This window comes from Girardinichthys multiradiatus, chromosome 22 (genome assembly GCF_021462225.1).
Source record: "Girardinichthys multiradiatus isolate DD_20200921_A chromosome 22, DD_fGirMul_XY1, whole genome shotgun sequence".
Taxonomy (NCBI): Eukaryota; Metazoa; Chordata; class Actinopteri; order Cyprinodontiformes; family Goodeidae; genus Girardinichthys; species Girardinichthys multiradiatus.
In genome coordinates, this window is record NC_061814.1 from 24899059 (window position 1) to 24916531 (window position 17473).

At 42.8% G+C, this 17473-nt stretch overlaps 1 protein-coding gene across 1 annotated transcript; it reads right to left on the minus strand.

Annotated features, from left to right (window-relative positions):
• Positions 1-4476, minus strand: LOC124859211 (tripartite motif-containing protein 16-like). Its single transcript, XM_047351849.1, has 7 exons — positions 2647-4476; positions 2439-2534; positions 2116-2349; positions 1866-2025; positions 1650-1772; positions 1128-1264; positions 1-1008 (listed from the first exon to the last, which is right to left on the minus strand). Exons 1-7 carry the CDS (start codon positions 3043-3045, stop codon positions 625-627), a joined length of 1533 nt encoding a protein of 510 aa, XP_047207805.1. The 5' UTR covers positions 3046-4476; the 3' UTR covers positions 1-624.
• Positions 4477-17473: the final 12997 nt, after the last annotated feature.

Here is a 17473-nt window from a genome sequence, read left to right on the forward strand (position 1 = left end):
TCGAATGTGATGATTTATTTATTTTATTGTTGTTGACTTTTTAGGCTTAGTACATTTGTTTCCATTTTAACTAGGAAAGGCATATCAAAGATCAATATATATTTTTTAAATCACACCTTGTGGTTTTCTCAAAAAAATTACTTTTAATTTTTTAATCCAATAATAGCTGTTATAACAGGAAGTTCGAGCAAGAAATGTATGTAATTTATTACTGTGTGGTGCTGCATAACTGTAATGTAAATATATGAATTCTCTCCTCTAACTTTCACATTTCTGATACAGTAGAAAAAAACAATCCCAAAGGTACTGTTCATTTTCCTTTTCTGTCATGGTTTAACCACATTAAACAACCAGCATAAATGGCATGATTTGATAAAATAAATGATAAAATAACAAGTAAATGCTAGGATCAGCTATTTTTAAATTTTTTACCAACATACAAAAAAAATAAAAAATACAATAAAATGTGTTACTGTCCTCAACTCCTGAATAGGTAAACAAAACAAATTAAGTTCAAACATAATAAAATAAAAACCAAATCCTACAATCTATTTAATCTGTCCTATAAATATTCAAAATATTGTTAGTCTGTGATTTAAAATATCTGATCCTATGGCTCCTTTCCTACAGCTTTATAGTAGAGCCAAAGCCCCACACACTAAAAGCAGGGTAGAGTGGCTCTGTAAATAGAGTCTGAATTTTGTGCAGAAGGCGCATGTTATCAGAGACACTGTAAAATGCAAGTATTCCCTTTCCGTGGTCCAGGTAGACGCCGACGCGGGATGACACGGGGACAGAGAGGTCTTTGCTTTTGTTGTTGTGCACAAAGGTGAACTTGGACTCAGAGCAGTACAAACTCCAGGACTTGTCATTCCAGCCAAGGCTGCAGTCATTGCCGTTTCCTTTTCTGCGGATTCCCTTGTAGGTAACGCCCACATCAATCTCTGTTCCTCGCCATTCTACTTCCCAGTAATAACGAGACCCGTACACACTTTCTCTGCACAACACCTAAAGGTCAAGGATAATAAAAAGACCAAACTGACCAAAGACCCAAAGCAAAATAAATAATACGTTTATTTATAAATAATGCAAGAAATAAAAACATTATTCAAACTGTAAATCCACACCTGCTGCCAGTGGTCAAACCGATCTGGATGATCAGGGTAGTTTTTAGGTTCACTTTTCATCGTTACTGTTCTGTTTCCCTCTGAGAGGTGAAGGTTTGTGTGGACAGTGTTGACATCCAGAGTCAGCTCATGAGAATCTAAAAAGAAAAAGATTTAATTTGAGTCCGCAGTTTGGTGCTTGTTAAAACGTCTTATCTGATTTAACTTGACTGAGCAGAGTGGAACTGGGTGTGGCATGATGTGTGTGAGTGTGTTTACATTATGGTGTAACAAAGCAGCTACACCAGTGTTTGCTTCGTTAAATCTGAATGGTGAGAAAGACATCCAATACATGGACAAACCAGTTAAGCAAGCTGAATAACTTAATACAAGTTTCAGCCATTTTACTTTGTGGACTTAGCCTTTTGTGAGGTGCAGGGATGTTGATTATCAATGAGACCAGGCCTTTTCAAGCCCAGATGTTACAAAATGTGTTTTGTTGCTAGAAGATAATTCATTGGTTTTACTTTTCAAGTTACTTACATTTCAAGAAATCTTCTCTTATCCTCGGTTCTTCTCCGATCCTTGCATCAACGCTCACAATTGATTCTCTTCTTGACTTTATCTCAACCTCCTTTGCTTCTTGCGTGATGCACACTTCTTTCACTATGAAAGTTGTGGAGAAAAAAAAACATGGCAGTCATAAGACAATTTAGTTTTGGGTGAATTTGGTGAGGAAAAAAAGACAATTATGTCCACCTGCTCCAGAGATTTTCATCATTTCTGTCTTGCTGACTTCGTCCACTTGAAATTTCAGGGCAGCAATGGCTCGCTTGGCAGCATCAAAGGAATAATTGGGTATAACGGTGATGTTATTGAGGTCTTCATATCCGGAGGGGCCCGACAGAGACTGCCAGCTCTGGTGAACATAAAAAAAAACATAAAGATGAGAATACAGACCCCACAAACCTCTAAATACATGGTGTTACTTTGGGCAGATCAGCCTCACCTGCAGAAAGTGAATGTGATCATCAGTGCGGGAGAGCTTCTCTAGGTCGGTGTGTCTCTTCCTTAAAAGAGTGATCTCCTCCTCCAAGCGATCCAGGAGTAGCTCCCCCCGGCTTACGGTGGTCTTTTCATGGGAGCGAACCATCTCTTTGACTTCATTGTACTTCCTCTCTATAGAATTCAAGAGGTCAGTGAAGATCCGCTCGTTTTCTTCAAGTACTGTTTGAGCAGAGTGCTATAGAGATACAGGTGAATGGATAGAAAATAATTACATTTCAGACCAGAAAACCTTTCGCTCATATAACTAAGATATGTTCTACTTACTTTAACTGATTCAACAGCTTGTCTAAGGTCCTGCCACTTTTTAATTCTTTGGTCAATCCTTTGTTGAGATTTGTGCAGTGTTGTACTGAGTTGTTTCTACAAAAAACGCAAGGAAAAGAAAATTAGAATACTCCAAAACTAATAATAACTCATATACAGTATTTTCTGAGTTCAAAGTACAGAATGACAAGTTCTGTTCAATGCTCACTTGTTTCTCGGTCCTCTCAGTTCCAGCTGGGACAATGTCATGGTGTTTGTGTTCGTCCATCATGCACAGGACACATACTGATGTCTGATCGGTGCGACAAAAGGCCTCCAGTAGCTTGTCATGCTGGGCACAGATCTTCTCTCTCATCTGACCAGTGGCTTTGACCAGTTTGTGCTTCATCAGCGTGGGGTAGTCATAGTGTGACTGCAGGTGTTCCAAGCAGTACGACGCCAGGCAAACCAGGCAGGACTTCTCAGCCTTTTGCTTTCTTGTAGTGCAGAAGTCACAGAGGACCTCCCCATACTTTGTACTCTGCCTGGGCTGGTTCCGACTGGTTGACCGGCGGGTTTTGTCCAAACTGGTATATCTGTCTAAGTCCAGACTGCCTGAGTGAGACATATTTTTTCCAAAAGACGACGAAATAAATCCAGCAGATAAGATACCAAAACTAAAATCCACTGGCAGAACAGCTTGAGAGCAGTGTGTTATCCTGTTAACAAATCTGCTCAGGTCGATGAATTACAAAAAAGACTAAAAGTAAATAGGATCAAGTATTGATATTTGAGTTTCTGAAGTGAACAGCTCTAGTGAAACTGTGAGAATGACGTTCTGTGTGACAGAATGTTTGCTATGTGGTCTACTCCCAAGGTAAAACCAGTATTCCAGGTTGGACCTTTAACAGTTGAGAAATGCACGCAAGAGTCTGCAACTTTTACAAAGGTGAGGAAAAAATTGTACTTTTAAAATAAAACTCAATGTCTTATTTAACAAATGCTTCGCCTTTTCTTTCACACTTTGTTAGTCAAAATGTATTTTAATCTCCTAAACAACCCACACAACCGGATCCATAACTAAAAAAGTCAAAGGGGAAACACTGCCATTTAGTGGCAAAAATGAACAACTTCATATTCCTCTATTTAGATATGTCCTCGTGTTAGAACTGTTAACGTTTTATAAGAAAATGTACTAAATACACATTTTACATTTGAAAGTCTAAAAATTACATACCCTCAAATACATACCCTTTCTCAAAATGTCCAGAAATCACATTATCTCTATAGTTAAAAATGACTTAGAACTGTTCAATGGAAAGTGCTAAAATGCTGCGTAACGTGCTAAAACAACGACATGCAGCTATATAAAATTGATTAAAAAAACAAGAGTACTTAAAACACACTACATATAGAACACTTAGCTAGGAATTCTAAAAGGATGAAGAGCTAAGTTGCTGAAATATATGGGCTCTTTAATTTGGACTGGTTTCAGGGATTTGCTGAGAAAAAGTTAGGTTATTTGTTCTTTAATCTGTCATTCACCTGGTTTTAATGACATTTTCATCAACAAGCCTCTGACACAATTCTAGCCAGATTTGTGAAAACACTCACACACAAGAAAAACTACTGTTTTCTTGGAAAGATTGTGGCAGAAATGCAAGGTTTCATCTTTCTTTAGAGAGTAATTACAGTACTTTGCATTTGCTTTTTCAACCACCGATTTTGAAATAACTTGTGCATTATAGTGGCATTATGGAGTAGCAAGTCTCTTGTCATTTCTGTGCTTTTGGACTCCCAGCCTGTAGAGGGAGATGGTGGTGTATGTGCTGATGGGAAGTGACAATGGTTGCTTTCGCTAAAGTGCGTCTGAGGTCCAACGTTGGCGCCAGATGAGCTGTGGCGCCAGCTGTGAGAGGAAACGAAGACACGGAGCGGGACAGAGTGACGAGGCTCACTGAAAAACTTGCAAAGCTTTCCTCAGCCCACTATTTTAAATCCCGAAACGACCCTCCTTCTTTTTCTCTCTGCAACAACCAGAAAGTAAAGCGACGGAAAGGTGGGTGTGTGCAAGCAAGGATTTGTATTCTAACTATTCTTTACGTTAATCCCGGCGAACACTTCATCCTTTTAGGTGCAATTTACTCTCAGGCATATTTGCTTTGTAGATGGACGTCTGTGTTCAGATGAATATAGACATTGTGTACCTGGTTTTTAAATATCATGCGTATAGGGTGGCAATAGCTCAACAGCAGTTTACAACTATGGGAAAATACAGGCCTTGTCCCGCGATAGGTCGTAACAGTAATGCCCTAAAAGCAGACTAGCCCAGGAACTCATAGGTTTAAGGAACTATGTTATCCTTACATCTAATTGACGCCTGCAGTCTAATCTGTATTTCTGTTGTAATTGCCTTAATATGTATCTGCACAATGTAGTTTTAAAATCCACGGATGATTGATTTCATAAAGCTTCTGATCCAGTGTTTTACAATGTGAATTTATGTCAATCTGAATGTTTACGGTTGCTTTAGCCGAGCTAACAAGCTGGATTAGCCGAGTTTTTAGCTCGGCATCATGGCTATGTAGCTGCGGCATGCATGCTCAGTAGCTGCTAATACAATCCAGGCCGCCATTGCGGTGTAGTTGTTCTGTTGCTGCCGCAGTGAAAGACTGTAGATCAGGTCAATCTGGTTCACTCGAACATCGTTTTACAAAGGGGTTGTTTTTTAACTGGAGGGGCTTGTTCTGACCGCGTTTAATCAGTGAGTTTTTTGCTTCGTGTGTTTTAAACGCGTTCTTTCCCGGGCTTTTCGCTCGACGGCGTCCGTCTCCGGCTAGCCATCTTTGTTTCAGCTAACCGGACTCCTGCTTGGAATTATAGGTGACTCTTAGCGTGCTATATTTTACTTTACGTTAGCCTAAAAGCCAACCCAGTGTCGTAACCACTATGTCTAATGATTGTTTTGGATCGTCTAAATGAGATATTTTCCAATTTTTGCTTCGTTTTGTGATTGTTGCCCGCCCCGTTTAAATATATTGTGTATGACGAAAGCTAAGGCGGATAACGTTAGCCAGCGGCAGCCATCTTAGACTAGCTGGAAGTGCTGGTGTGGCACAACAAGATGGCCTGGTAATAATCGCACTGGAAGAATTTCCGCGTCGTTTCGTCGTCTTAAGTGGCGCTTATACACCCGGTCTGACCGCGCGTTTCTTTGTAAGCATTTGTTGTTTCTGAAGTCCTCAAACCAAAATACCTACGTCTGTTTCTTCCTTCAGGCTAGTTAGCTGGCTAAAATGCAAACGCATTAGCAGCTAACACAATGCTGTTTTGTCGTTAACCAGTCGCCTGGCCACCATAAGCAGCTAACTAGCGGCTATGACGGCTATTTGTAGCCGTTGTAGAAAGGCTAACAGCCAAAACTGTAATGTTTAATAACAAAAAGTCGTTGTTCAAACGCTCAGATAGTTACTAATATATTTCAATAGATGGGCGCTGTAAAGCCAATTTGGGCGACCATTTCTAGATTAAGATAGAATAGGAGCTGCATGGTTAACTTTGTTTTATGATCACTCAAGTATGGCTAATGAAGCGAAGCTTGTAAGGTAATGTAGTCAGCAAATGCATTACCTGGCTTGTTCGGGTATCCTTTATTTCCATATCTGTACAATATAATTACTTTATACATCATTTTATACTTTTTATATATAATTAAATGCTTATGACACCCCTCAAACCATAGCTGTTGTGGTTTTGTTGGCATTGTTCTGCTGTTTTAATAGTCTAGGTTTACACAGTAAGTTATCAATGAAACTAATTTGATAATAATCAATCTTTTGCATATTAGGAAGGCTGTTTTTAGTTCGTATTAAGTTGTCTCTCAGCAATGTGTGTATGCAACTTGAAACTAAATTGTTAAAACAGTTTCAAACTAAATGCACTGGGACAATGTGTTATTTTAAAGTTTGAAGTTTAACTGTAATTGTGTGAACGCAGGGCATATTGTTCACTTTTATTTCAGACCAAATTAGTCCATATCATTAAAAAAAAAACACATGCAAAGGTTGATGGGTAAACCCTAACTTTTCACCTCTTGTCTCAGATAATAGCAGAGCTGCCCACTGGCATAGGATCTGTGTGCGATATTGCAATCACTTAGGGCTGCTTGGATGCTGTATTTGGTGGGGTACAATATATTGGGAACCAGGCTCTTCCAGTAACACATCGAGCCGTTCCAGTTAAGCTTTGTTATCTGATAAACTCACAACAGATATAAAATGTAGTAGCCTTGTCATTCTGTAGAAGAAGTAGCAGGAAATTCAGAAAATGTTCCAGTAGAAAAGAAAAATAAAGTGGTTGGACGGCGATGGGGAATTAAAAATGTTGATTATTCACAATAGATATCGTCGTCGCAGTTTTCAGTGTCATGCTTGCCTAATGTCTTGTGCTAAATAATACCAAATTGGCTAGTTATTTGCGGGTGGCTGGTAAGCAAGAAAAATAGATCCTACAATAACCTATACCCTCCTCTGTGTGATTGTATGTTTTGAGATAACATTTGTTGGTCGATGTTTTGGCCATTCCAAGAAAAGCAACCTGGTTTGGCTTGTTAATAAGTTGTTTTGTTGTTTTTTTTCCCCTTTTATTTCAGGTTAGCTTGCTGACACGAGCACCGACACAGGCAGGAAAAAACCCAACATAAAACCCCGATTCTTTCTTTGGTCATCATCCGGTTGAAAAACGGAGGCTGTGGGGCTGGAGTGTGTTCTTATGGCTGAGTCAGAGACTGAATGTGACACGCCGGGACTTGACACACTTGGGTCGGAGTGTGTCATAGCCCATAGCCATGTCGACCTTCACTACGGAGCAGAAACGGAGATCATGACAGAGGAAAAGCGTGGATTGGAGTTGGAGATCCACGGCTCAGGCTTAAGAATCCAAGGGCTCGGGGGAGAACTTGGAGCTGTTGCATGTGTGGATGCTATCGTTGCTGAGACAGACCATGACTATATCAGGGTGGAGCACGCAGACATGCACTGCTTCACAGCAGCCGAAATCAAGACTGAAACAGGCGAGACTTTGCTGGGAGAGGTGCTGCTTAAGGCAGATGGTGAGCATGTAGTAAAAATGGAGTCTGATCATGGCGGGGAGTTGACAGTGGAGTCTGAGAACGGCGTGATCATACACGAAGCTCATGGCCTACAGTGTAACGAGTGCGGGGAGATTTTTGGCAGCATAGCGGATCTCCACCAACACTTTGAGATCCACAAAGATCTCAACCCTTACATCTGTGTGCACTGTGGCGAGAGTTTTGCTGTGGAGGCCAGCCTCAAGCAACACATGAAAATTCACATGAAGGAAAAGCCGTATATTCCCCCAGGAGTCGATCTCATTGGTAAAGATGTCATTGATGCCTACAGCCTTAAGTCTCATCAGATGATTCATTTGCCCGACAAGCCACACAGATGTACGGAGTGTGGCAAGAGCTTTGCAGCTGCCATAACACTGAGAGAACACATGAAGATGCATTCTGAGGACAAACCATACAAGTGCACACAGTGCAGAAAGAGCTTTGTCCGTAGAAGGCATTTAAAGAAGCACCAGGAAGTCCATGCACGTGAAAAGCCATATACCTGTGGCCAGTGTGGCAAAGGATTCGCTACAACTTCCAACCTGAAGCAGCACCAAAAGACCCACGCAGCAGTTGTGCTTGGAGATAAACCGCACCGCTGTGCGCAGTGTGGAAAGTGTTTTGCAGCCGCTGCGACTCTGAGGGAGCACCAGAGGATTCACTCGAGTGAAAAGCCTTACAAATGCAACATGTGTAGGAAGAGTTTTGTCCGCAAACGTCACCTGAAGAAGCATCAGCAAGTCCACGCTGGGGGAAAGCCCTACACCTGCAGACATTGCAACAAGGGCTTCAACCATTCCTCATCTCTGTCTCGCCATAATAAGACCCACCTACAGAATCCAGTGTTTTCTTCTCCTCAGCCTGGGAAAACCATTGCTTTTGTCAACCCCCCAAAGCAAAGGATATTACAGGAAGGAGAAAAGCCGTACATGTGCCACCATTGTGACAAAGGCTTCAATCATTCCTCCTCCCTGTCACGGCACCAAAGAGTCCACTCGGATGGAACAACTTACAACTGTGGTCACTGTGGCAAAAAGTTTAATCACTCGTCCTCTCTGGCGAGGCATCAGAGAGTTCACATGGAGAAGCATCAGGTGCTTTCGTCGCAGCTACAGCCACAGCAGCAACTACAACCACAATCACCACAGCCACCAACACCACAACCGCAGCAGTACACCGCCACCCCCGTTGGTAAGGCTTTCTCCAACAATGCCTTCCCAAAACAGCTTATCCTGTCTGTCGAAAAAACATACAGGTGCGCTCACTGCGGAAAAGGCTTTAACCATTCTTCCTCTCTATCCAGACATTATAGGATCCACGTAGATCACAGACCAGAGCCCCACCCTTAGTCAGCCCTGTACGCCGCCCCCACCCCCGCCAAATTTTTCATTTCTTTCCGTTCCCCAAAACCTCACATCTGAATAACAGCACCACAGCTAATGGTAGGCCAACTTCTACAGACAAAGAGATCATGTCAGCTTATTGCTCTGATTAAGTGGATCAGCTCAGAATAAATTGACAATGATGTACATTTGTTCAAAAGGCGGGGACTCATCCAGAAAGACTGAAACTCAGAACTAAATCCACAAGGCTATGTTGGCGGCTTCAGGGTGGAATAGTATATTGTGAAGAAATTTCTCGTGATTCTGCTTCACTCGCTCCAGGACATTAAGGACTCTTTTAAAAGAAAAACAAATGTGGTTTAAAATAAAATCTAGAAGTTAAAATGGTAACTTTGGGTAAATATACTTCACTCATCTTTTTCATAGTTCCATTTATGCATTTCTAGGTGTGCACATTTGCTTTTCAGCTACAACTTTATTGAAAGCATCACATACAATTGAACTGTTGCCTCCATTTAAATATTTTTTTCAGCTGTTTAACTTCTGAAGCAAATATCAAAAAATCAATGTAGATACTTCTTGATTTTCTTTTATATATATATATATGTGTATAGTTAACTAGTGTGCTGTTCCAGAAGATAGTTTTTGATAGCAAAATTCACCCTGTCTCCACATTTTTTTCCCCGACTTTAATTTGTTTTAAGTGTTCGACATGAAAACGTAAAGAGAAATTTTGCAGATTTTTTCCACGAAGCTTGTTTTTGAAGTTGGGCTCCGTTAACATGAGCCATCTTGTATATTTATGAAAATGAATTTTTGTATGTCTCCGGTGGTTTAGCACGGCTTCGTAAAATGTAGAGAAAGCAATACTGGTCAACACCCGGGTCTATTGTGACATGCAATTTAGCGTTGAGAAAACGCATATTAGAAAATAAAAACCCTCTGGGTAGCATATTGCAACATAACGTGTCCTAATTATTTACTGCGTGGTTTCAACTACACCTAAGATCTAAATGTACATTATTGCTTTGGAAACTATGTACCTGTGTATAGAGTTATAGGTAACACATATTCTTGTTGACCTGCAGACTTTCGTTGTTTGATCTAAAACAAAAAAAAGTTGTGTATACTAAAACATGAGAATCTCATTTTACAAGATTTTTCTGAAGTCCAATGGATTGCGCTCTATTTACTGTTCTGTGTAAAGTATCTTTTACAAACTGACGTATTTTTTTAGATATGGCTTGGGTTTAATGAAAGGGAAACGAGAGACAAGGATTTTATGAGAGTTGAACATTTTGTTGAGCAATATCTTTTTATTTGGATAACAGTTGTGCGTCACACTGTAGCATAGTTCTTTTCCTTGTGTTAGTTAGGTGCCTTAATGCATGCAATGTAGAAATGTATGCCAAGCTGTTATTTGAGAAGTTAGGGTTTTCAGGACTATTTTTTTTTGTTACTTTTAACTTACTCTACATTTTAATTTGTCACCTCTTTTGCTTTCATGTATATTGCAATGTGTTTACACTGTTACAACTATATTTTCTTTTTCCCCCTCTTGATTTTTGTCAATGGCCTCATAGAGAAAACGGTGTAAAACATCCATATAGACTATTCTTAAGGGCAAATCCTGTAACACATCTTCCCCAACTGAGTGGCACATATATGGATAAATAAAGGTTGTTGACTCTCTCTCATGGTGTTTAATTAATGTGGTTCTGGGTAGTGGTTAAACTAAGTGCTGAAGTCCTAATGGTGCTAATTTAAACACCTTATTGCAAGTAAGATTGGGATAAAAGTACCAAAGATTTTTCTGACCCCTGCGCTTACACTTTTTGACCACATGGTGTCACTCTGCCATAAAACAGGACAGCGTAGTCAGCTTTGTCTTAAATGAATACGTACCGCACCAGTGTAGGGGAGTAATAAAAGCTGTGATTGAATGTGTGAGGGAAGCTCTTGGGAATCACCTATGACCTAAATAAAAACACGTTTCACACTATGCCAGTTTACATTTGTTCACAGCTGGAGGCTGATTTCAGGCTGAGGCAGAGGGTCAAGGATTGGATGTTCAGTTGGTGTGACCTTTTGAATATATAGTACTAGTATTCACACTCCTTGAACATTTTCACATTACAACCATGAACCTACAGGGGTTGGACAATGAAACTGAAACACCTGGTTTTAGACCACAATAATTTATTAGTACGGTGTAGGGCCTCCTTTTGCAGCCAATACAGCGTCAGTTTGTCTTGGGAATGACATATACAAGTCCTACACAGTGGTCAGAGGGATTGTAAGCCATTCTTCTTGCAGGATAGTGGCCAGATCACTATGTGTTACTGGTGGAGGAAAATGTTTCCTGACTCGCTCCTCACCCCAAAGTGGCTCAATAATATTTAGATCTGGTGACTGTGCAGGCCATGGGAGATGTTCAACTTCACTTTCATGTTCATCAAACCAATCTTTCACCAGTTTTGCTGTGAATCAGAATCAGAAAAGCTTTATTGCCAAGTACGTTTTTGGACATACAAGGAATTTGTTTTGGCGTAGTCGGTGCAATACAGTACAAATTAAACAGTATAAACGTATCTACAATATAATGTAAATACAGGTCCTTCTCAAAAAATTAGCATATTGTGATAAAGTTAATTATTTTCCATAATGTCATGATGAAAATTTAACATTCATATATTTTAGATTCATTGCACACCAACTGAAATATTTCAGGTCTTTTATTGTCTTAATACGGATGATTTTGGCATACAGCTCATGAAAACCCAAAATTCATATCTCACAAAATTAGCATATCATTAAAAGGGTCTCTAAACGAGCTATGAACCTAATCATCTGAATCAACGAGTTAACTCTAAACACCTGCAAAAGATTTCTGGGGCCTTTAAAACTCCCAGCCTGGTTCATCACTCAAAACCCCAATCATGGGTAAGACTGCCGACCTGACTGCTGTCCAGAAGGCCACTATTGACACCCTCAAGCAAGAGGGTAAGACACAGAAAGACATTTCTGAACGAATAGGCTGTTCCCAGAGTGCTGTATCAAGGCACCTCAGTGGGAAGTCTGTGGGAAGGAAAAAGTGTGGCAGAAAACGCTGCACAACGAGAAGAGGTGACCGGACCCTGAGGAAGATTGTGGAGAAGGGCCGATTCCAGACCTTGGGGGACCTGCGGAACCAGTGGACTGAGTCTGGAGTAGAAACATCCAGAGCCACCGTGCACAGGCGTGTGCAGGAAATGGGCTACAGGTGCCGCATTCCCCAGACCTGGGCTACAGAGAAGCAGCACTGGACTGTTGCTCAGTCGTCCAAAGTACTTTTTTCGGATGAAAGCAAATTCTGCATGTCATTCGGAAATCAAGGTGCCAGAGTCTGGAGGAAGACTGGGGAGAAGGAAATGCCAAAATGCCAGAAGTCCAGTGTCAAGTACCCACAGTCAGTGATGGTCTGGGGTGCCGTGTCAGCTGCTGGTGTTGGTCCACTGTGTTTTATCAAGGGCAGGGTCAATGCAGCTAGCTATCAGGAGATTTTGGAGCACTTCATGCTTCCATCTGCTGAAAAGCTTTATGGAGATGAAGATTTCATTTTTCAGCACGACCTGGAACCTGCTCACAGTGCCAAAACCACTGGTAAATGGTTTACTGACCATGGTATCACTGTGCTCAATTGGCCTGCCAACTCTCCTGACCTGAACCCCATAGAGAATCTGTGGGATATTGTGAAGAGAACGTTGAGAGACTCAAGACCCAACACTCTGGATGAGCTAAAGGCCGCTATCGAAGCATCCTGGGCCTCCATAAGACCTCAGCAGTGCCACAGGCTGATTGCCTCCATGCCACGCCGCATTGAAGCAGTCATTTCTGCAAAAGGATTCCCGACCAAGTATTGAGTGCATAACTGTACATGATTATTTGAAGGTTGACGTTTTTTGTATTAAAAACACTTTTCTTTTATTGGTCGGATGAAATATGCTAATTTTGTGAGATAGGAATTTTGGGTTTTCATGAGCTGTATGCCAAAATCATCCGTATTAAGACAATAAAAGACCTGAAATATTTCAGTTAGTGTGCAATGAATCTAAAATATATGAATGTTAAATTTTCATCATGACATTATAGAAAATAATGAACTTTATCACAATATGCTAATATTTTGAGAAGGACCTGTATATGTGCACTGTCTTAAGTGAGTGAGAGTAAGTATAGAGTAGTATAAGATGCAAGAGCAATACAACAGTGCAGGTTATCATTGTGCAAGTAAAGCAGGAGTCCATGCTGAGCGTTAATGTAACGCATAGAGTTACAGGTTACAGGTGTCCTGTCAGCAAAAAGGGGGGAGAGAATGTCAGGGTGGTTTCTGGGCTTTGTTAGCCAGGCTGGTGGCAGATGGGAAAAAACTGTTCTTGTGGCGTGAGGTTTTGGTCCAGATGGACCGCAGCCTCCTGCCAGAGGGGAGAGTCTCAAAGAGTCTGTGACCGGGGTGGGAGGGATCAGCCAGAATCTTCCCTGCCCGCTTCAGGGTCCTGGAGGTGTACAGTTCCTGGAGCGACAGTAGACTGCAGCCAATCACCTTCTCAGCAGACCGAATGACACGCTTCAGCCTGCCCTTATCCTTGGCTGTAGCAGCGGCGTACCAGATGGTGATGGAGGAGGTGAGGATGGACTCAATGATGGCTGTGTAGAAGTGCACCATCATAGTCTTTGGCAGGTTGAATTTCTTCAGCTGCCGCAGGAAGAACATCCTCTGCTGGGCTTTCTTGATGAGGGAGCTGATGTTTGGCTCCCACTTGAGATCCTGGGAGATGATGGTTCCCAGGAAGCGGAAAGATTCCACAGTGTCAATTGTGGAGTCACAGAGGGTGATGGGGGCAGGTGGGGCTGGGTTCTGCCTAAAGTCCACAACCATCTCCACTGTCTTTAGAGCGTTGAGCTCAAGGTTGTTCTGGCTGCACCAGTCCAACAGATGGTCCACCTCCCATCTGTACGCAGACTCGTCACCATCAGAGATTAGTCCGATCAGGGTGGTGTCGTCCGCAAACTTCAGAAGCTTGACAGACTGGTGACTGGAGGTGCAGCTGTTGGTGTACAGGGAGAAGAGCAGAGGAGAGAGAACAGCCTTAGGGGGAACCGGTGCTGATGGTCAGGGAGTCAGAGACGTGCTTCCCCAGCCTCACGCGCTGCTTCCTGTCAGACAGGAAGGCAGTTATCCACCTACAGGTGGAGTCGGGCACACTCAGCTGGGAGAGCTTCTCCTGTAGCAGAACTGGGGCGATGGTGTTGAAGGCAGAGCTGAAATCCACAAACAGGATCCTGGCATAGGTTCCTGTGGAGTCCAGGTGCCGGAGGATGAAGTGAAGGGCTAGGTTGACTGCATCATCTACAGACCTGTTGGCTCTGTAGGCAAACTGCAGGGGGTCCAGGAGGGGGTCGGTGATGTCTTTTAGGTGTGAGAGCACAAGGCGCTCAAAGGACTTCATCACCACAGAAGTCAGGGCGACGGGTCTGAAGTCATTAAGCCCTGTAGTCCTTGGCTTCTTGGGAACAGGGACGATGGTGGAGGACTTGAAGCAGGCTGGCACATGACATGTCTCCAGTGAGGTGTTAAAAATGTCTGTGAAGACTGGAGACAGCTGATCAGTGCAGTGCTTCAGGCTGGCTGGTGAGACAGAATCCGGTCCAGAAGCTTTCCGGGGGTTCTGTCTCCTGAAGAGTTTGTTGACGTTCCTCTCCTGGATGGAAAGAGCCGTCCTCGGCGTGGGTAGGGGGCTGGTGGGGGGGAACTTCAGGGTGGGGGTTGGAGGTGCCAAGGCCCCTCTTGAGGTGGGGGTGGTGGATTGTGGCCGCAGCTGTTGGGGGGCGTCGTGGGGGATGGTTGCAGGACTGTCCCTTTGTCTTTCAAAGCGGCAGTAGAACTCGTTCAGGTCGTTGGCGAGGCGTCGGTCGTTGATGGAGTGGGGGGCTTTCGGCTTGTAGTTGGTGATTTGCTTGAGCCCTTTCCAGACAGACGCAGAGTCGTTGGCTGAGAACTGGTTTTGGAGCTTCTCAGAGTACAGTCGTTTGGCCTCTTTCACTGCCTTGCCAAACTTGTACTTTGCCTCTCTGTATATGTCTTTGTCCCCACTCCTGAAGGCCTCTTCCTTATCCAGTCTTAACCTTCTGAGTTTAGCTGTGAACCAGGGTTTGTCGTTGTTGTAACTCACCCTGGTGCATGATGGTACACAGCTGTCCTCACAGAAGCTGATGTAGGAAGTCACAGCCTCTGTGTACTCGTCCAGACTGTTGGTAGTAGTCCTGAACACATCCCAGTCTGTACAGCCTAAACACGCCTGGAGATTCTCCACAGCCTCACTGCTCCACTTCCTTGTCGTCCTCACAACAGGTTTGCAGAGCTTTAGTTTCTGCCTGTATGCAGGAATCAGGTGGACCATGATGTGGTCGGATTGGCCCAGTGCAGCACGTGGGACGGCGTGATAAGCGTCTCTGATGGTGGTGTAACAGTGATCCAGAATGTTGTCTTCTCTGGTCGGACATTTAATAAACTGTCTATATTTGAGGAGTTCGTGGGTGAGATCACCTTTGTTAAAGTCGCCAACCACGATAACTAATGAGTCCGGGTTGGTCCGCTCCACACTCAGTATCTGGTCGGCGAGCATGCGCTGTGTGACCTGCATGTTAGCTTGCGGCGGGATGTAAACACCGACCAGGATGAACGAAGCGTGTGTATTGGTGCATTGTCATCCTGATACATGGCACCGCCTTCAGGATACAATGTTTGAACCATTGGATGCACATGGTCCTCAAGAATGGTTTGGTTCGGTAGTCCTAGGCAGCCCACCTAGCACAAGTATTGGGCCATGGGAATGCCATGATATGGCAGCCCAAACCATCACTGATCCACCCCCATGCTTCACTCTGGGCATGCAACAGTCTGGGTGGTACGCTTCTTTGGGGCTTCTCCACACCGTAACTCTCCCGGATGTGGGGAAAACAGTAAAGGTGGACTCATCAGAGAACAATACATGTTTCACATTGTCCACAGCCCAAGATTTGCGCTTCTTGCACCATTGAAACTGACGTTTGGCATTGGCATGAGTGACCAAAGGTTTGGCTATAGCAGCCCGGCCGTGTATATTGACCCTGTGGAGCTCCCGACGGACAGTTCTGGTGAAAACAGGAGAGTTGAGGTGCACATTTAATTCTGCCGTGATTTGGGCAGCCGTGGTTTTATGTTTTTTGGATACAATCCGGGTTAGCACCCGAACATCCCTTTCAGACAGCTTCCTCTTGCGTCCACAGTTAATCCTGTTGGATGTGGTTCGTCCTTCTTGGTGGTATGCTGACATTACCCTGGATACCGTGGCTCTTGATACATCACAAAGACTTGCTGTCTTGGTCACAGATGCGCCAGCAAGATGTGCACCAACAATTTGTCCTCTTTTGAACTCTGGTATGTCACCCATAATGTTGTGTGAATTTCAATATTTTGAGCAAAACTGTGCTCTTACCCTGCTAAGTGAACCTTCACACTCTGCTCTTACTGGTGCAATGTGCAATCAATGAAGACTGGCTACCAGGCTGGTCCAATTTAGCCATGAAATCTCCCACACCAAAATGACAGGTGTTTCAGTTTCATTGTCCAACCCCTGTACATGACATTTTCGGTTAGAACAAAGTGGATACTTGTAAAAATGAGAATAATTATTTCCAGGTTTTTAAAATGGTGTGCAATCCCATAGTTAAAAACCTACGTTTTGCTACAGTTAGAATTCTGAGGTTTGTTTTCCATATCTGGATTAAAACAGTTGTCCAGTCACTACAAAATCAGGCTGTCTGGTTGGGCGGAGAGATGTTAATGCATTTTGAAGATTCGCCACAGATGATCAGCTGGATTTAGGTCTGGGATTTCAGTGGACCACACAAACGGTACAAGATGCTTTCAGGATTGTCCCATTAATTGGACCTGCTCCCTTGTCGCTGTGGAAGAAAAAAGTGCAGAGGGTACATCTTATGGCTTTCCTTCATCTTTTTTCTTGGCTTTCTTGTATAAAGGCCAGGATTTCTGGAGTGTCCCTTTGACAGATTCCCCCTTTTAAGCTGAAAATATCTGCAGCTCCTCCAGGGTCACCATGGGCCTGTTGGCTGCTTCTGAGTAGTAATCTCCTTGCCCACATTGTTGGTTTACGTTGGTAGGTTTTGCACTCTTACCATATTCTCCGTCTTTAAATGGATTGAGTATCGCTATTGTAATGTGACCAAATGTGAAAAGGTTCAAGGAGTTTTAATAGTTTGGGTAATTACAGAAAGTGCTCAGCTCTCAGAGTGCAGAGTGACATTCTGTACCAAAAGAAATGCTTTTAAACCTTCAGCAGCAGTAGAAATGTGTGATATGGACTTAATAAACAAACATTACCAAAGAAGAATGTCCCAATTATTAAGTAGGCTATTTTAGGAAACCATTTACATTACATTACATTGCAAAAGTCTAATTTTAGAGCTGCAAATCACACAAAGATCCATTAAATCATCTTTATTGATACCAGTATTTAAAATAATCCCAACAATACCTTAGA